At 50.4% G+C, this 20,888-nt stretch overlaps 1 protein-coding gene across 1 annotated transcript; it reads left to right on the top strand.

The window, feature by feature from the left end:
- The first annotated feature begins 8,697 nt into the window (after window positions 1-8,697).
- Window positions 8,698-10,043, top strand: CITED4 (Cbp/p300 interacting transactivator with Glu/Asp rich carboxy-terminal domain 4). Its single transcript, XM_079940424.1, has one exon. The coding sequence runs from the start codon at window positions 8,943-8,945 to the stop codon at window positions 9,498-9,500; it is 558 nt and encodes a 185-aa protein (XP_079796550.1). The 5' UTR covers window positions 8,698-8,942; the 3' UTR covers window positions 9,501-10,043.
- The last annotated feature ends 10,845 nt before the right edge of the window (window positions 10,044-20,888 follow it).

Raw genomic sequence — 20,888 nt, 5'->3', positions numbered from 1 at the left:
GAGGATCACCATTCCCCTGCCCAGAGCCCTTCCATGGCCCTTCTCTGCACACAGAGTTGCTGCCAATCCCTTGCTTAAGCAGGCAAACACAGGACAGAAGTTAAAAGACCCAGGTTCAAGTCTCACCCGTGGCACTTGCTAGCTATGCAACAGTAGCCAAACTGATTCCCCTCTCTCTGTTTCAGTTCCTTTGTATGTGAAACACCTCCTGCATTTTCTCTTTCTTGGGCTGTTGTGGGAAGATATAGAAACCTCTGCACAGATGACTTTCAGTATTATGAGTGCTGACTTTCAAGGGCCTTCATCATTCAGGTCTGATCTCTCCCTATCCAGATACAAATGACCATTATTCTGGCCCCTCCCAGCCACCTGGTACTTCCTGAACTTCACTGTGTACATTCATGCTTTGGTGTTTCCATTCAAAAGCTGTGCTCTTTGTCAAGAAAGCCCGTTTCCCTGCCTTCTCCATCTGTCCAGATCCAGCCCATACGAGAAGGCTCACTCCTCCATGACATCTTCCCCCACCTCACAGATCACTGCATCTTTGATGTTTGCTTTACAGCTGGGACCGTCTCCCTCCTGCACTCCAAGTTCCTTTCCCTGGTCCAAACTGCTAATCCCCAAATCACACTGCACTATTTTGTACAGACCAGGCCCTGTACTGGGCAATGGGGCTTCAAAGTGGAGGGAGACCCCATCTCTACTGTAGAGGAACACCACCAAGTGGGATCAGAAGGACCAAACAGCCCTTGATAACTGATTTGCAGGCTAAGAGAGCATAGACGTTAGGTGCACTTGCACTAAAGTCAGATACACCTGACTGAATCTCAGGATGCCTGGAACAGACCCCTAACTACAGTGGCTTAACTAAATAGCACATACTTTTTTTCAAATAGTAAGAAGACCAAAGTAGGGCTTTCAGGACTGCTACAGAGACTCCATAGTACATGGAGGGCCCAGGCTCCTCCTAGACTCCACTCTGCCATCCTTAGCATATGCCATCATGTTTCTTCTTTGTACCAGTCTTCTCATCTATAAAATGGGAATAATTACCTTCTGTATAGGGTTGTTGTAAAAATTAAGTGAGTTGATATACATAAAGAGCTTAGAACAGAATCTGGTACATGTTAAGTGCTCTATAAATGTTAGTTGTTGTTATCATTGTTGTTATATCCTCATGCTGAAAAAATGGCTGCTGCCCCTCTAGGCATCACATCCTCATCCCTGGCAGGAAAGGAGGAAAGGCAAAGCACAAAAAGTGAGCGCTGGCTGAATCCATCTGTTTTTTCTTTTCCAATGGAGATAAAATTCATATCACACAAAATTAACCATTTAAAAGTGAACAGTTCAGTGGCATTTAATATACTCACCATGTTGTACACCACCAACTACCTAGTTCCAAGGAACCCTTGTACCCATTGAGCAGTTGCTGCCTAGCCTCTGGCAACCACCAATCTTCATTTTGTCTCTGTGGCTTTACCTCGTCTGCATAATTCCATCTTTTTTTTTTTTTTTTTTCTTTTTTTTTGCGGTACGCGGGCCTCTTACTGTTGTGGCCTCTCCCATTGCGGAGCACAGGCTCGGGACGCGCAGGCTCAGCGACCATGGCTCACGGGCCCAGCCGCTCCACAGCATGTGGGAACCTCCCGGACCAGGACACGAACCCGTGTCCCCTGCATCGGCAGGCGGACTCCCAACCACTGCGCCACCAGGGAAGCCCTCCATCTATTTTTAAAGAGCTTTCCAGGAGGCCCCACCCAGCCTCTTCTGCTTATAACTCATTGGCCAGGAATGTGTCTGATTTTTGACTGGGCACATTGCTGCTCTCGACAAAATCAGCACTCTGTCATTTCATATTCTAATACTTACTGAGCACCTACAATCATATTTTATTGATCCTCAGACCCATGAGTTCTTTTTACACCTTAATTTTTCCAAAATAAGAATCGTCTTATAATGATAACACAGTCGGCCTTCTACATCCACTAGTTCCACATCTGCGGGTTCTGCATCTTTGGATTCAACGAGCCACAGACTGAAAATAATTTTTTTTAATTAACTAATTATTTTTTTATATATATTTATTTTGTCTGTGTTGGGTCTTCATTTCTGTGCGAGGGCTTTCTCTAGTTGCCGCGAGCGGGGGCCACTCTTCATCGCGGTGCGCGGGCCTCTCACCGTCGCGGCCTCTCATTGCGGAGCACAGGCTCCAGACGCGCAGGCTCAGTAGTTGTGGCGCACGGGCCTAGTTGCTCCGCAGCATGTGGGATCTTTCCAGACCAGGGCTCGAACCCGTGTCCCCTGCATTGGCAGGCAGATTCTCAACCACTGCGCCACCAGGGAAGCCCGAAAATACTTTTTTTTAAATAAATAAATTTATTTTTGGCTGCGTTGGCTCTTCGTTGCTGAGCACGAGCTTTCTTTTTAGTTGCGGCGAACGGGGGCTACTCTTCGTTGGGGTGTGCAGGCTTCTCATTGCGGTGGCTTCTCTTGTTGCAGAGCACGGGCTCTAGAGCGCAGGCTCAGTAGTTGTGGTGCACAGGCTTAGTTGCTCTGTGGCATGTGGGATCTTCCCAGACCAGGGCTCGACCTGTGTCCCCTGCATTGGCAGGTAGATTCTCAACCACTGCACCACCAGGGAAGCCCTGAAAATACTTTTTTAAAAGATTCCAGAAAGTTCCAAAAAGCAAAACTTGAATTTGCCACATGCTGGCAAATATTGACATTGTATTTACAACGATTTACATTGTATTAGCTACTTTAAGCAATCTATGATGATTTAAAGTATATGGGAGGATGTGCGTAGCTTATACACAAATACTAAACCATTTAATATAAGGTCTTGAGCATCTGCAGATTTTGGTATTCACGGGGGTCCTGGAACCAATCCCCACGTGGATATGAAGGGATGACTGTATCACATTTTTTAATGAAATAGGTGCTGGGGATAAATCGATAAATGAGACAGACAAAATCCCTGCCTGTGTAGAGCTGACATTCTAGTGGTGAGGGGATAAACAATTAAATGTAATAAATAAGAGTATTATTTAATGTGTTAGAAGATGATAACTGCTTAGAAAAAATTAAAACTAGAGCAAAATCAGGCCCATTTGGTAGATGGACAAGGAACTGGTTGATGTAATAATGTACTAGTTACCTATTGCCATGTAACAAATTACCCCAGGATTTAGGAGCTTAAAACCACAGACATGCATTACCTCAGTTTTTGTGGGTCAGGAATCCACAACTGGCTTATCTAGGTTGCAAACAAGATGTCAGCTGAGGCTGTGGACATCCAAAAGCTGACTGGGGCTGGGGGGGTCCACTTCTGAGATAAATCACACATATGGCTGTTGGCAAAAGGCCTTAGTTCCTCACTAGCTGTTGGCAGGAAACCTCAGTTCCTTGCCATGTGGGCCCCTCCACTAGGGCTGCTTGAGTGTCTTCATGGCTTGTCAACTAACTTTCCCAGAACAAATGATTCAAGAGTGAAAGCAAGGAGAAACCCACAATATCTTCTATGACCTAGTCTTGAAAATGACACTGTCACTTCTGCTATATTCTATTTGTCAGAAGTGAGTCACTATGTCCATCCCACATTTAAGGAGAGGGGAATTTGAGGCGGTCTCTTAAATAATTTGTGGAAATTTTTGGAAACCACTACAATTAAATGGAGTAGTCAAGAGGAGGGTAATATTTGAGCAAAGACTCAAAGGAGGTGAGGGAATTAGACGTGCAGATACGGGGTGAGGGAGCAGATTGTTCTGCCAGAGGGGAGACCTGGAGCTGTCGCGGCAGGAGCTTACCTGGCATGCTGGTAAAGAAGAAAGAGAGAGTGACACTAGGAGGAAACTAGTGGCACTGCCACACTTCTTTCCTCCATTACTAGCTGTGTGACCTTGGGCAAGTCACTTCTCTGTGAAATGGGAATGATAGTAACTACTCACAGGTTGATTATGAGGTTTAAATAAAATGCTACATGTAGGGACTTCCCTGGCAGTGCAGTGGATAAGACTCCGCACTCCCAATACAGGGTGCCTGGCTTCCATCCCTGGTCCGGGAACTAGATCCTGCATGTATGACGCAACTAAGAAGGCCTGGAGCCGCAACAAAGAAGCCCATCTGCTACAACTAAGATCCGGCACAACCAAATAAATAAATAAATATTTTTTTAAAAATATTACACGTAAGGCATCCAGCTCGTGTCTGGTACATAGTAAACACTCAATAAATATTAGCTAATACTATTCTTGTTATGATCTGGTGCAGTAGCCTCATTCTCATCATCTGAGCGTCTAGTACAGTGGTGCAAGTCACCCTCTAGGGGCTCTTGGAGGACATGGCCCTTAGGGCATCTGTAGAAATATCTCCCCTGCTCTACAGCCTTGAGGAAAAGCTGCAGAAGAGATGAACTTTGGCTTCCAGTCAAAGCCTGGAGCTCAGGTCTCAGAGCAGCCTCCAGGGTTAAATGCCAAGTCTGCCAAGCTGCTCGGCAGGGTTGAGGACCCTGCTCAGCCAGGGACTGGGGAGCCAGCTCAGAGGTTCTAGAGTGAGGTCTTCCCTAGGTACCACTCCTGAGCCCTCCAGTCTCAGGCAATCTTTGCCTCGGGTGCTAGAAATGGGGCTGTCCGCAAGAGTAAAACCCAAAAGTTCTTGCCAACCAGAACCTGGGGTCTTTGAAACAAGTTGAAGACACTTGGAGTGGATCTTTCTATAACTCCTCAAGAAGAAGGACTGGACACAAGGAAGAAGAGGGAAGAATTGCATTCTCACTTGGTGACACAAGATGGTCCCTAGGAGCTACTAGTTCCTTCTACTGGTGACCACTGACCAGTGCCCAGTGGGTCAAGGATTAATGTGGCCCTGTCAACTCATGCCAGGTAGACTCAAGGGCTTTTCCCCCTGCTCCCCACCATGGGCTCATGAAGACATGGCTTGGGGTGAAAGCAGCTTGGATCAGTGGGGACTGCCGTGCTCCAGGACTACAAATGTCCCTTCCAGCCCCTGTTCCACCACACACACCTTGTGACCTTGGCCAACTTCCTGAGTTATTTTCTGTGCTTCAGTTTTCTTCTTTGTCAAAAAAGATAATAATTTTCACTCTGCCTAATCTATTCATTCAATGAATTATTAAGTCCCTCCTATGTGCCAAGCACCATTCTAATGTCTTAGAAATACGGTGCAGAAAAAGAGATGCAAGGCCTCTGCTCTCAGGGAGAGGGAGAGAGTCTTTGAAATAATGCCAAGTGGTGGTAGGTGCTGAAAAGAAGAGCAGAACAGGGTGAGGAAATAGAGTGGGATAGAGGTGGTCAGGGAAGGTCCCTCTGAGGCGGGACATTTAGAAGGAGATCAGAACCAAGGGAAGGAGTGAATCATGTGGATGTCTGAGGGAACAGCATCCCAGGCAGAGGGAACAGCATGAGTCCCGAGAGACGAATGTGCCTGGGCGGTCCAAGCAGAGCAAGGAAGCAATTCATGGAAGTGCTAGAAAGAAACCGGGTTCAACCAGTGCAGTGCTTTCACAGCATAAATTAGATCACGTCACTCCCCTGCCAAAGTCCTTACAGGGCCTAACAGGGCCCTTTCAAGGCCTCACGTGGTCTTCTTCCCTCTGGCCTCTTTGACCTCCCCCCGCCCCCACCAAGCTTCCTCTGCTCCAGTCACCCTCCCTCCTGGCTGTGGCTCACACCTGCCTCCAGGATTTACCCTAACTCACGGGTTCAGAATCACCTGCAGGGCAGATTAAAATGCAGGTGACTGGGCCCCAGCCATTTCTGATTCAGGTCTGGGGTGGGGCCCCAGATGTGCATTTCTAACAAGGTCCCTGGTGATGCTGATGCCTCAGTCCCTGGTACGACAGCTTTAGCAGTACACTCCAGTTGTCCCCTCTGCTGGGACCAGTTTGCCCCAGACACCGCGTGGCTACTGCCCTCTCCTCCTCCAAGTCTTTGCTCAAACCTGTGGCCTCAGTGAGGCCCACCCTGACCATTCTGTGCAGTACTGCACACTGCCCCCCTGTACCCCCAATCTCCTCCCTAATCTGTTTTTCCTTTTTTCCATAGTGTCTACCACTTTCTAACATGTGAATAACTATTTTACTTAGTTTGATGTTAACTATATGTCCCCAAGTACCCAAGAGTGGTTCTAACCCAGACCCCATGAACCCCTGAGGACCTCCTGGATCCTCCAGGGATCAGCTAACTGCCAAATTCCTATGCAATAGTTTGTGACCACGATGTCTGTAGTGTTAACCTAAAACAATAAAACAGCCAGTCATTTTACCAGCAAAACAAGTTTATTCAGGAGTAGCAAAGAATTGTAATTTGGGACATACAACTATGGTGAACCACACACAAGTCCAGGTAAAGCAATGGAGAGGAAACTCTTTTATAGAGGAGGAGGGAAGTTGGAAGTGTTGTTATAAACAAAAAATCCATTGGAGGAAACTAGGAGTTTGAAGTATAGTGACTTTTCATTGGCTGACTTGTGACAGTCTCTCATTGGCTGAGCTGTTAGCAGGCAAAGAGAAAAATCTTTCTTCCTCTACTGGAAAGTAGCGTCACTTCCTGCTGGAGATGCAAGGTAGGTCTCTTCCTGTTAGGATCTGTATTGATGCCCCAGTGGCACCTTTGTGAGAGCTCCCCCTTCTGGGCTCCCAACTCCATTTCAGTGAGGTTTCCGTCTATTAATTTTCAGTCAGTAGCTTTCATTAGATTCTCAAAGACTTACTTGATCCCCAAAGCTTGAAAACCTCTTGTAGATCAATATCTGGCATAGAATACGTGCTCAGTAATACTTGTTGACTAAATTAAAGACCTTTTAAAACATTATTCACACACACACACACACACACACACACCACATTTTTTTGAAAAAGGAAAACTGTTCAGTGACACATTGGCTCCCAAATGTTGGTGTCCTTAGACAACTATGTCAGAATGACAGGGTTGCTTTGTAAAAATACAAATTTATGATTCAAAATACTCTCAGAGAGTCTGAGTCAAGGGTTTGGGTGGGGCCAGAAATTCAGTATTTTTCAAAGCCTCCTGCTTCCCTCCCACCTCCACCCCTCCAGGTGCGTCTGAGGTGCAGCCAGGTTTAGGAATTTCTGTGTGAACTCTTTACTGGAGAGGGACTCAGGAGACGCAGTTCCCATGTGCAGCTTTTATACTTTGCAAAAAATGTGATCACACCCATGGTCACTTGTGACCTTCTCACAAGCTCTCAGGTGACCCGGCAGGGACTCCAGTCTCCCTTTCACTGAGTAGAAAGCTGAGGCCCTGGGGAACCAAGTGACATCCCCTCGTGACACCCAATGGTCATACTGCCTGTGGGTGGTAGAGATACAATTAGAACTTAGGCCCCTGGACTCTCACTCTAGGGTTCTCCCCTCTGCACGAACTGGATAAACCCAGGTTCCAGGAAATCCCAAGGACACTACCAGGGGAGGAGAGCCAGAGAAGGGAGGGGCAGAGTGGCAAACACGTGGAGAGTACAGTTCAGGAAGTTGTCTCTTGGCCACCAGGAAAGACTCCAGCTGCTCTAAGGACACAGGCATTCACATGCTAACTCTGCTTGTGTATGACCCCAAGACACTCACTTTCCCCTTTATGTGCCTCAGTCTCCTTATCTGCAAAATGGGGCTGATATCCATGCCCTGCCTCCAGTAAGATGCTCGTAGAATATATAGCACTCTAACACCCAAGTTATAACTATTCTTATCAAGGGAAGGTGCAACATCCCCTGCTCAGAAGATCTCTAGGGACAGAAGTAAACCCAGCCTTTCATTCATTTGAGGTACATTTTTGAGCACCTACCATGCACCAGGCATTGTGCTGGACACTGTGCACACGTCACCTCATTTAACCCTCACCACAAGCCAGTCGGATTGGTGCTGTCGTTGTCCCGTTTTGCAGATGAAAAAACTGAAGCTCAGGGGAATGAGTTGCAATCCATTCCGTCATCTGTTCATTCATCCAACTTTTACTGAAAACCTGCTCTGGGCCAGGCTCTGGGCTACGTGCTGAGGACATGAAGATGAACAAGTCCTTCAGGAAACAAGCCCATAAATTACTTTAATAACAACTCAGTACATGCTTCCACAGACAAGGGAGTGGGAGCCGGAGGAGGAGCAACTGGCTCTCCTGGGATTATGGGGATGGACAGCTGATCTTCCGCGACCCTGCACCACCAAGGTGCCTGTGCCCTGTGTAGAGGTAGCAATCAAAAGGCCTGGGTTCGAGTCTCGCTTCTGTCAAGGCTTTACTGTGTATTCCCAGGTAACTCCTTCTGCCGCTGAGCCTTGCCAGTTTTCTTAATCTGGAAAATTAAGAGGTTAAGAGGTTGGGCTTGTGATCCTGCAGTTCTGGGGGCCTAAACCTCTGGCCCCCCTACTCCACCTTCTGGTCCGTGCAGGCTTGGCCCCAGTCAGCCCCAAGACTAAGCGTAGGGCAGCCAAGACCAGACCATTTGAAAAGCGCCGAACACCCCGCTCCCAGACAGAGCTCAAAGCCGGAGGCGCCGGCCTGAGGCCCAAAGGGCGGAGCTCTGACAGGGGCGGGGTTGAGGCCTCCTGGAGGGGCGGTGCGGCCCGCCCAGGAGAGTCTCATCCAGCCAATGAGCGCCCTGGACGGGGGCAGCCCCGCCTCTCGATATAAGAGGGCGCCGAGGCCGGGGGCACGACGCGGAGGTCTAGCAGCCCGACTGTGTAGGTGTGCAGGGTCATTTCAGCCCTGAGCTGGGGTGCACAAGAGCTCTGAGTTCGGTGTGTCCTGGGCTGCGCAGGAGCACGGGTCAGGTTCGGTTTTCCTTTGCCCGGCTGAAGTGCGGAGAAGGCAAGGGGCTCGGATCCCTCGCTGCAGAGGAACAGCTGGCCGGGACCCGGGGACGCCCGCCCTGACCATCGGCCCGCCGCCGCCGCTGCCGGCAGTCGGCCCGCCGTCATGGCCGACCACCTGATGCTCGCCGAGGGCTACAGCCTGGTGCCGAGGCCGCCGCCTGCCGCGCCCGCCCATGGCCCTCACGCGCTTCGGACGCTGCAGCCCTACTCGGGCCCGGGCCTGGACAGTGGGTTGCGGCCGCGGGGGGCTCCGCTGGGCCCGCCGCCGCCTCTACCGGGGGCCCTGGCGTACGGGGCCTTCGGGCCGCCGCCTGCCTTCCAGCCCTTTCCGGCCGTGCCACCGCCGGCCGCTGGCAGCGCGCACCTGCAGCCCGTGGCGACGCTGTACCCGGGCCGCGCCACCGCGCCCCCCGGCGCCTCGGGAGGAACTCCGGGCCCGCAGCCGGTGCCAGGCGCCCCGGCCCCGCCACTGCTGCCGCCCGCGCACGCCCTGGGAGGCATGGACGCCGAACTCATCGACGAGGAGGCGCTGACGTCGCTGGAGCTGGAGCTCGGGCTGCACCGCGTGCGCGATCTGCCCGAGCTCTTCCTGGGCCAGAGCGAGTTCGACTGCTTCTCGGACTTGGGGTCGGCGCAGCCCGCCGGCTCGGTGAGCTGCTGAGCGAGGCCGGGCGCCTGCCTGCGTGCCCGAGAGAAGGAGGCGGGCCTGCCCACCGGACTCCGCACCCAGCGCCTGGACCCCGCACGCACCCTCCGTGAGGGTGGAGGCAGCAGTTAGTGCACCAGAGCCGACGCCGGGCTGGGACGCCTGGCCTCACTCCAGGCCCTGCCTCCTGCAGAATGACAGTTTGCGTTCATCTCTGCCCCGGAGCCTCAGCGGTAAAGTGAAGGGGACTGGACGCCCCCTTCCGGACTCCCAGTTCTTAAGATTCTGTGTCCTCTCCTCTCGGACCCTCCCCCGCCCCAACCCCCAATCTGAGCCATCCCAGGCCTCTGCCTGATTCCCCCTTTCCTTGTGCAAACCACTGTGGTAACTGGGTGCCTGGAGCCGCCCACCCGCCAGGCCCCCACCCCGCTACCTGGGCCCTGAGGTCGCTGGGCCTCCCGCCTTGGGGAGGGGCAGAATGTACAGCCCTCAGCCCTGCAGAGTGGAGCAATACCCCATCTGACCTCCAGCACCACAATAAAACTGGGTCACTTTCCAGTCTGGTGTTTTCATTTCCTTATAACTCCAGCTATATTTGGCTTCTCGAGTCCTGAGGCTGTTGGAGGCCCTGGGTGGGATGGAGGACACAGCCCCTGGCAGTGGTCAGGAGAGGAAACTGACAGTTTCTTTCGAAAATATCTGAGTTGTGCAATTGTTCTGTCATAATCTGGAAGGCAGAGGCTGCCACCACTGCATGGCAAGGTAACCCCAAGGCACCACAGACGGACTTCCCGGCTCCTGGGAGGGGTGAGGGGAGCTTGGGGGTGCTGCCCTCACTGTTTGCTCCGCATGGAGGCTAGAGGGGAGCGGGGTGTACCTGAGGGTTCAGGTTCTGGCTTTGAACCAGAGCTCTCTCTCTTGTTCAAGACACCATCCATTGAGATTTCTGAAGCCATTTCCTCAGAGACAGATGGGCCTGGTCTTAGGTGGTTGTGAGGATCCCATGCAATGTGAGGCCTTCAGCACAGTGCAAGACACCCAGGCAGCCCTCAGTAAACGATAATGATGATTACTCTACAGTAATAATCACGCCCTCGAGGAGTCCCAGTCCAAGTGGGAGTCAGTCCAAGTGACAGGCCTGGAAATCAACTCATCTTGGTACAAGAGCAGGATGAGGACTAAAAACTAGGTAGGATGGCCCAGTGGGCAAACCCAGAGGAGGACGTGGTTTCAGCTGGTGCAAGGGGTCAGGTCAGTTCAGGTTTCAGGGAGCCAGTGGCATTTGATGTGGTGAGAAGAGCCTTGAATGGTGAGTACGTCTTTAGGACTTGGAGAAGATGGCATGCAAGTGGAGAGCCCACTCAAAGGCAGGGAGGCACACAAGTTCAGGGCCTGTACGGGAAGGCATGGGGTCTCTAGAAAGGTCTATTGGCTTTACGGGGACTTTGGGAGGTAGGCACAGTCCCTGTTCTACAGACGAAGGATGTGGTGCTGGCCCAGACCTGGTAGCATGAGCTCTTGGCCACCCTCTGCTATTGCCTCTCTCTGGAAAGATCCCTAGGTGCTTCAGGGGTGTGGAAGAAAGGCAGGAAGAGAGGAATGGAAAGCATGGAGGAGAGGCTGAGGACCAGGGCAAAACAAGGCAGGGGGGCTGGAGAGGAGAGAATGAATTCCAGAGACTCTGTGGAGAGGAACATGGAGCTGTGACCTTCTGTGCCCCGTGGTTGGCCTCACCCTCATGCCGAGCTTGTTGGCATGCCTTTCCTCCAAGCCTGGGAGCTCACCCAGAGCACGCTGTCAGCACCGGCTCCCAAGCCACCAGGACAGGCATGGAGTGGGCAGCAGAGGTGTTTGGCCAATGAATGAAGGTCTCCCCTAGGATCCTGGAGATATCCTCAAACAGGTTGGGGAGGAAGGGCAGAGAGGCTGCTGAGCAAGAACTGACCTGAGCTCTGGGCTTAGAACAGCCAGTGTTTGTTCCACTTTGCCCAAGATCCCAGGCCAGAGATAAAAACCAAAAGGTTGGATTGGGATGGGAGGGTCTGGCCCAGGTCTGGCCTCAGCTTCTCCACCAGTAAAATAGGGCTAATAACCCTGCCCTACTATCTCACAAGACAATAAGCCTCATAGTAAGTGGGGAGCAGATTCAGGGGTGGGATGATAAGCAGTAGGTAAGCTCTGAAGTGCTCTCCATATGGAAGGGGTTGCAATGGAAACCCAACACCCGCCTCTTCCTAGAATTAAGAAGAGTAGAAGAGGGAGTCCAGCTCCTGAGCTATTTCCCACCCACCATCCCTCCCAGAGGGGCTGCTGACTAGTTGGACAGCAAACAGATGGACAGAGGAAAAGGCAAGTCTGGGGCAGCCCACCACCTGGATCCCCAAATCCCTGACACTTTGCAGGATTCTGACCCTCCCAGCTGGAGAGGAGGATGGAGTGTCCATTCTGCCAGGAGGCTTGTGGTCTGATAGCCTCGGGGCCCATTTCCAGAAGCAGCTCCTACTAGCTGCCTGACCTCAAGTAAGTCACTTACCATTTGAGTCTTGTTCTCCAACCAGCTTCCTGTGGTTCCAATAGGTACTTTTTACCTCTTACTGAGGTTACCTCTTAAAATAACCCATTGCTCTCCCCATCACCCCATCCTGTGGATTTCATTCTCCTACCTGGGCTGGGTCTTTGGGGTTGGGCATCAGGCTCCCCTCAGGGTTGGGAACTGAGTCATGGGACTGGCAAGACATTATTTCATCTTTTTTTTGTTTTGTTTTTTCCTTTTCATATCAAAGTTTCCCCAGGCTGAAGTTTGTTATTTTGAATCATCTTTTGGTTGACTGGATTTTATTAGCAAGTAGTTTTTTCCAACTATGACTTCTCTCAAACTCATCTACAGAATGGAGATGCTAATAGTACCTCTCTCATAGAGCTGCAGTGGAGATTAAATTAGTTAATTCCCATAAAGTATTTAGAACAGTGTAGCTTGTAGTTTATCATCTCTGAGCCCTGGCTTTCTGGGGATACTTTATATTAGAGTCTTTAGAAAGGCTGTGTTGTAACCAGCTAGGAAGAGGGGTTACTCCAACAGTAACACTGTTGCTGGTTGCCCGTAGCCAGCTCTGAGATGATGTTTAGCCTGCAAGAATTTTATTAGGGAAGGAAGGATCCAGAGCAGAAGCTAGCAAAGGAAGCTACGTGGCAGATCCAACAAGAGCCTTGGCCAACCCCACAGGGAGGTCTGGAGTTGGAAGGGCCTTTCAGAGTCCTCCCGACCATTATACTCCTTTTTATTCCTGCCCTCGGCAGTCACCAGATATGGCTGCCCAGGGAAGTAGGGTGACGGTGGGCAGGGCGGCTCTCCCCTGCCGGAGCCATCCCTGGGGGAGTTGTGGGCCGGTGAGGAGGGGAAGACCGTCTGCCGGCAGCCCTCCCAGCAACCCAGGGAACAATTTAAGGGAAGCAGGGACTGGACAGCACATCACAGTATACACCACAAGCACTGGACTGGGAACTAGGGTGAGGCGAGTGTCATAAGAGTGCCTTTTAACTGTCTCTGGCAGCTTCGTTTGCCTCTCCCTAGTCCCAGACCTGACTAGCACCGTCCCTATTAGAAGCAAAAAAAAAAAAAATCTTTTTAAGGAATATCGACCTTATAGGGTTGATGTGCTGAGAGTCCATATAATTACCTGGTACATAGTCGATTCTCAACAGAGAGCTGCCATCATCTCATCATCATCATCATCACCATCACCATCGTCATAGCCATCATTCCAGCTCGGCTAAGTGTTCAACAGCCATTTGCTGAGTAAATTAAATGAACAGTCTGAGCCTGGTCTTTTCCCAGGAAGCTTAGATGGTTTAGCTGATTACCGTAATCCTCTTGAATTCCTTAATCCTTCCTTGCCTAACTCTTTCCGCCACCCCGCTGTTACAAGTGCTGGGTCAGGATTACGGCTGACTGTGGGACTAAATCAGACTTACTGAGTGCCTACTGTGTGCAGGCATGATGGGATCTAGCAGCACACAGTAGGTGCTCTTTCTCTTCGAGCCCCTCCTTTAACTATCACCCAAGCCTCTATATAGCACCACGAGGTGGTTTTATTCCCATTCCAGAGGTCAGAAAATGGGCTCAGACTCCTCTAAGTCACACCCCAGTAAGTGATGGGGTGAGCATGCCCACTCCCATCTATCCAGGGCCCTTTCCCTCCCCGGGCTGGGACTGGCCAAGGACCTGAGCCTGAATGAAATAAGAGCAGAGTCCCAGACCTGGTGCTGCTACTTTGTGTCCATGCGATGCAGAAGTCACACTGAGCCTCTTTCAGCCTCAGCTTCTTGTTCTGTACAAGGGGGAGAATACGCCCACCCTCCGAGGTACGTGTGCAAGGATTCAAATGAGACTGGGTTTCTGAGAGCACATTGCAAACAGTGAAGCACTGCTTGGCTGGGGTGAGCTGGGGGTGAATAGCCATGACCGCTACCCTGCAGCTGGTCTGGAGACAGGAGACCTGCACACACTTTGAGACTTGAGACCTGGGCCAGCCTGGAGTGTGCAATGCAGAGACACATGCCGGGGCTTCTGGGCCAGTGCTGCCGAGCAACTCGGGATCCGGGAAGCCCTGAGAACTGGTGGCGATGAAAGGGTAAGGTGTGGGGCACCTTGTGGGGGGGACATCCAGGTAAAGACCCAGGCCCCACGTGTGCCCTGGCAGATGGAGGAAATAAAGGAAGCTGCTCTCAGCTCAGTCTCCTCATCTGTCAGCTGGAGACACCACAGGCTCCCTGTGAGACAGAATGAAGGTGATGTGAAATGCCTGTCCCCATGAGTGGCTCAGATGGGAGCTGTTGCTGGGAAACATGACCACAGGGACAAGGACGAGAGAGCTTTGTCCCAGCCAGCCTCCAGCTACCTCCCCACCCTCCACTCCAGCCACCCAGGTTCCTGATACCCGATGCTCCTTATGCCTCCATACCTCAGCCTATGCTGCTTCCTCGGCCAGAAATGCCCTCCCCAGGGCCTTTTCCGCCTGTGAAAGACCTATTTCATCACATAGAAGGATTGGTGGGGAGTCTTTCCCCCTAGACTGTAAGGGTCTGAGGAATCAGAACCTGATTCCCCTTCATCTCCACCTCCACCCCATGTGTGGCTCAGAGTGGGTATTAGGAAGTGCTGGAGTGAAGCCCTGAGCTGGGAGCTGGGCTGAAAGATGGCCCAGGGTTGGCATCTGAGTTAGCATTGTGAGTTTTGAGCTCTAGTCCCAGCTTAACCACGAACTTGTGACCTTGGGCATGTCATTTGAGCTCTCCAAGCTCTGTATGAAGAGGATTACATTCCTCAGCCCTCTTGCCTCGCAGGTGCTGGGAGGCGGTGAGGCTGGCCTGAGGGAGGAGGGCAAGGAAGTGCGATGCTTCCCTAGCATCGTGGTGGGGCAGCGGGCTTAAGGTGCACTCTCTCCTGCAGTCCTCACAACTCCGGGAGGTGGGTGTAGTTATTGGCTTCATTTTATTCTGCTGGCCTCATTCTAGGCAGCCGAGAGTCAGAGAGGTTAAGCAACCTACTTAACAACACACAGGCAGTGCAATGGATGGACCGACACATGGTAAACCAGGCAGGGCCCTTGAGAAGACCCTCTTTTTTGTAGGATGGGAGGAGGTTGGATACCAATAAGCATGCAGTCCAGATACCCCTCAGGGAGCAGGAATGTGGCCAGGATGGGGCAGGGAGTCCTACACAGCGGATTAGAGGGTGGTCTCCAGAGGGACTCACTCCTTCGCCTCTTCCTGGTGAGCAGCTCTGGCTTGGGGCCTCTGCCATAAAATTGGCACATCCGGCAGCAAGACTCCCCCTGGGCACCCCAGCTTACACTGGCTGCGGAATCTCAGATTCTGAGCCAATCATTGTTTGTTTTTAAAACAAACACCTTGTCTTTATTCAACAATATACTGGAGGCAAAATACTTTTAAACAATTTTGAAAATGTAAAGTGAAAAGTCAAAGACCTCCCCCAGGTTTCCCCCCCCCCACCCCGCACACACATCTAATGAGAACATTGTGTTCTGTGTCACATACATAATATACATCTCTCTTTCACACGAATGGAATTATACTACTTTCTATCATTGGATATTTTTCACTTAATGTATTTTGGAAATCTTCCATGTCAGTAAATTCCTTTTAATGACTGCACTGTGCATAATCTATTTACCCAGTCCCCAACTGATGGAGATTTCCCGTGTTTCCAAATTTTCACTGTTACAGCTCAGGCTACAAGGAGCATCCTTGTATATTGACCCTGGAACACTTATGGGAACATCTCTGTAGAGTGGATTCCTCGAAGCGAGATTACTGGATCAGAAGAGATGAGCAAATAAAATTGTGACGGCCACTGCCAAGTAGTTGCCGACGTGGCTGACACATTCGCCTTCCTGCCAGCTCTGTGCCTGTGCCTATTGGCTCATGCCCTTGACCACACTGGACATTAGCAGTGTCTTAGTTTTTACCTTTCTAAAAGCAAAAAAAAAAAAAGGGTATTTCACTTCTAGTTCCATGATTATCAAAGAAGTTTGGACAAGTTTGCCTGTTCCACCCTATATGTGATTCAAAATAAAATAATACCAAGCTGTAAAGTTAGTGTAAGGAATTCCCAAAAGTTCTTCAGTTTTCCATAACTATTTTGAAACAGCAAAGCTTCATCTCCTCCTCCTCCTTTTCTCCTTCAAGTCAAATTCTTTCAGATTTGCAGCTAGTGCCCCTAACCACATGAGCTGTCTGCTTGTTATGTAATCCAGTACTGACTCATAATATCTCACCTAATTCTCTCAGGGATCTGACTTAATCTATTACTCCAGGTCATGTAGAAATGAGGAAGCTGAGGCTCGTACAGGTGAGGAAGCCGAGGCTCATAGAGGTGAAATGACTTGCCTACACCACACAGCTAGTCATTTCTTGAGTTAAAGTATTGAATGTACTTAGGATGGTACACATAGTAAGAGATATTTAAGTGTTAGCTCAGCTTCTGTAACAAAGGGGAATTTTTTTAAGTGGCTTAAAAAGCAGAAAATATTTCATTCTAGTTCCACCCAGTCATTTAGACCCAGATTGCCTCCTTCTTGTTGCCCTGCCTTACATGACCCCAACCTCAAGAACCAAGATGGCAGCTCAAATCCAAGTTTGCTTTCATTTTTTTGTTTCTCATTTTTGGTCTTTGTCTGTGGAGTGGAAGCTGGGTCATATCCAGCTCTCAGGAGAAAGAGAGTGAGGAGATGAGCACAACCAATATTTTAAGACCCAGATGCACACATTACTTCCACTCAGATTCTCTTGACGGGAATTTATTCACATGACCACACTTAGCTGCAAGGGATGCTGGGCAATATGGCTTCTAGGTGGCAACCATGTGTTCGTCAACAACTCAGTTACTATGGAAGATGGGAAGGATGGCTTTTGGTGGGCAACCAACAGTCTCTACCATAGTGAGTGGCTCAGTTGAGATTAGAACTCAAGTCTCCTCTGCCCCAGAGCACTTGGTGGAGTGGGGAAGATGTCAGAGGCCTATGTCATATATAAAGAGAACTGACTTGGTATCAGGTCAGTCATCACTTGTGAATGTGCATCTTTGGTAACTCACTTCCCTTCTTTGAGTCTCAGTTTCCCTATCTGTAAAATGGAGATAATAATGGGACTTACTCTCAGTTTGCTGCTGAGAAAGCACTTACCAAAATTTTTACCATACTAGGTGCTCATGTGGTAGAATGGTTGGGGTAGAATTTGGATACGAGCACATGAAAGAAAGAAATTCCAGGGGAGGTGACAATGTGTGCAATGGCCAAGTGGCATGAATGAATAGGACTTGATTGGGAAAGGCAACAAGGAAATGTTAGCATGTATGGTAGATATTCAGAGAGGCAAGGGATATACCTGAAGTTGGTAAGGGTCAAAGAAGGATAACCCTTGAGTGGCAGGCTGAGGAGCTTGGACTTGATCTTTTTGGTAATGCGGAGCCCTGGATTTTATGAGCAGGATGGAAAAAGAGTAAGATTTGTGTTTTGGAAATATTCGTTTCCAATTTGTGCTGTGAGTAGAATGGATTTTGAGAGAGGCACATTGGAAGAATGGAGAATGCTGAGAAGGTTATCATACCAATTCGGGTAGAGATAAGGGCCCTAGGACAAGTGGTGGCAAGGTGGGGTAGAAGGGAGAGATGGTAAAGACAGAAGTCATAAGCCTTAAGGGAGATTTGGTGTGAAAAAGCATGGAACACAAAATCTGGTATAAGAAGACACTCTTGCTGAAGGAACTCTATACCTGGCTTATTTAGGATTAGGTGTGTGCCTTTGAGTGACAGAATAACAGCAGTTTAAATGAAATGAACCAGGTAGGTGGTCCAGGACTGGTGTGGTTGTCATATGTAAATATCCACACTTCTTTACCTTATTACTTTGTCACTCATGAGTCAGACCTCATGGTCCAAAAAGGCTGCCCTAGCCACTGTATCAACATTCCAGCCAGAAAGAAGAAGAAAAGAGAAGGAGAAGGGCACATTCTGGAAGGTGCCCGCCCCCAACCATAAGAGAGCATCAGAAATGTGGTCTTTATTTTGGGTGACCCATGTGTCTAAGTAGAATTTGGAGGTTCTCCCACTAAGGAAGAAGGTGGGGATGGATATCAGGGACCACTTGCAGTCCTAATAATGACCTGTTGAAGTGGAGGCTACAGGAAAGAGAGGAGCCAGAAATGATTCCCAGGAATGTGGGTGGAAGACAGGACAGGTCTTCCCTGAGGCGGGACCCAGGAGAAGGAACAGATTGGGGAGAGTGGGATAAGGTCAGAATGGACATATGGGGTCATCCTGGGTTGATGTTCAGGTAGAGGCAGGCCAGGTAAATGCACCGAGAGCTCAGTAGTGAGGTCTGGACTGAGAATAAACACTTTTTGCGTTATTAGCGTATCCGTGCTTGCCACAGGGATGATGATGGCAAGTAATAGAAGCAAATGGCCAAGGAGAGAACACTGACATTTAAGAGAAGGGAGGGATGGAACCTGAGAAAAAGCAGCTGGGGAGGCAGGAGGAGAATGAGCAGAGAGGTCCTGAAAGCTGAGGTCGACGTTTCCCAAAGGAGGTGTGGTTGCCAGTGTCTAATGCTGCTAAAAATTCAAGTGAAATGAAGGCTGAAAAGAGGCTGTTCAATTTATCAACCAGGAAATGAAAACGGAGTTTGCCAGAGCAGCTTCAGGGGAGCGGAGGGCCAGAGTCAGGCCGCAGGGGGTCAATAAGAGGTGGGAAAGAGGAAGAAGAATCAGCCAGGGTCCATGGCTTGTTTAAGTCACCTCTTCCACCTCAGTGCTTTCGTGGGTCAAGTGACCCATGTCTGCCTGGGTTTGGCCGAGACGGTTCCAGCTCGAGGTAGGGTGCAATACCCCCTTCGCTCAGGGGGTGGCAGCACCACACCAAGCGACAACACCTGGACCGACACAGAGCACGTAAATTTATTTCCAGGAAAGTGAAGCTTAGTTCCCTGAACACCAAAGCTTTGTGGGAGGAAAAGGTCGTCATCTTGGATGAGAGCCTTGAGCAGAGGAAACTGAATGGAACTTTAGGTTCAAATCTTCGTTCTTGCTTACTGGCTGTGTGACCTTGAGCAAGTCCTGCTTCCTGGCTGGGAAACTGGGGATGATAATTAGCCCGAACCTACCTCTGGGGTCACTGGGAGTCTCTAAACGACTATGGTCGTGTCTGATGGTCTTGTGGGCAGCGGGGACAGGCTCAGGAACCGAGGGAGGGAATCCAGACCAGATGAGCCCGGGCGGGGGTGGGGGTGGGGGGCGGTGGAGGCAGTGGTGTGTGTGGTCCTACGAGGACTGTCCCGGCAGTGATTTTGGAGTCAGGAAAGCTGGGTTCATATTTTGCCGTTGGGGGAACCGAGGCTTAAAGAGAGGGGAAATGACTTTCCCAGGGTCACGCCCTGCAAGCAGGCAAAGCAGAGGCACCACAACCAAAATTTGGAAAAGAATTTTATGTCTAATATATTTTTAAAAAGCATTGAAGTTGTATCATGGGGAAAATCAGAACTCCGGGACTTTTCTACCACCATAATGTGGTTCTGTGTTTCCCGCACTCGGAGCTATTGAGTGTCTCTCTCCTCTGGTCCCTGTTTGACCCTCACATTCTGAGAGCACCCTGACGTCTGCTCCTTTCCCCCACCGCCACCCGCCCGAGATGACGCGCGAGCACGTTAAGGACCTGAGAGGAGGAAGGCCACCCGAGGACAAGCCTGGAGGTCAGGAGACGTGGACTCAGTTCTGGGCTCTGCCCTGTCTTACTGGGCCTCAGTTTCTCCATCAGCAAAATGCGTCTGTTGGACCAGCCGAGCCCCTGGGAGGCTTGGCAGCTCTGATTTCTTCCCGAAGGCTCTTGCTTCCACCTTGAGCTTCCCTACCTGCCCCTCGAAAAACTGCTCCCCCTCAATGTTGTCACTATCCCATTTCCTGTTAATTTTTCTTCATAGCTCTTATCGCTCTCTGAAATTATCTTGTTTTTTGTTTATCTTCTGTCTAGACAGTAATCTAGTGTCTACTCCCTGTGAGCAGGGGCTTTGTGAATTTGGGAGAGCCGCTTTGACCTTGGCACCTCAAACAGTGTTTGGCACGTAGTAGAGATGAACAAACGATTGTAGAATAAATGAGTGAAGGACAAAGAACGCAGCCCCTGACTCTCTAAGGCAAGTCCTGGAGTCCCCGTTCAGCTCTGCCATTTCTCTCTCTCTCTCTCTCTCTCTCTCTCTCTCTCTCTCCCAGACACACTGGCCCTAACTACTGGGCCTTCCTGGTGGGGTGCCCTGGTCCCAAAAGTCCAGCCTCCCTCCTGGCTCCAGACTGGCACTGTAACACCAAGTCAAGGTCTTTACTGACGCCTTGTGGCCATGGGGACACATAACAGGGGCTAGGAGGATTCCCACGGGAAAGATGATCGATCCCAGGTGACCCTGCTTCCCTCCCTTCCTGCCAACCAGCATTTCTTAATCACCTTGTGACGGTGATGACCGGAGATGAGAAGCAGGTGTGCTTCTTGCCCTCCAGGAGCTGAAGTGACACCTGGGGAAGGAGAGGCGGGGGAAGGGGGTCATAAGATTCAGGAGAGGAGCTTTGGGGAGTCTAGTGGAGTGAGGGTAGGAGGTAAGTGCACACCCCACCCCGGTTCTGAGCAGGAAGGGAAGCCTGCATCTCGGGCCTCAGGATCCTCCTCCCAGGGTATCTGTTCTCCAGCAATCTCCCCACTTTCTTCCAGGAAATCCTCCATGTCTCCTATCCACTTTAGAGGCTGTGTAGGAAAAAGAGAAAGAGAAGAGGAGGTGTCTGGTGCCCAGATAAGCCATTTGGGACAAAAACAAAGATGTTAGAGGAGAGTATAAAGAACAT

This window comes from Stenella coeruleoalba, assembly GCF_951394435.1.
Source record: "Stenella coeruleoalba genome assembly, chromosome: 1".
NCBI classification, from domain to species: domain Eukaryota; kingdom Metazoa; phylum Chordata; class Mammalia; order Artiodactyla; family Delphinidae; genus Stenella; species Stenella coeruleoalba.
Note: the sequence above shows the minus strand (reverse complement) of the source record. Positions and strands in the feature narration are given on the sequence as shown.

Excerpts from the sequence above, each read along its gene's own strand:
- CITED4 (XM_079940424.1), top strand. The coding sequence starts at position 8,943 with ATGGCCGACCACCTGATGCTCGCCGAGGGCTACAGCCTGGTGCCGAGG.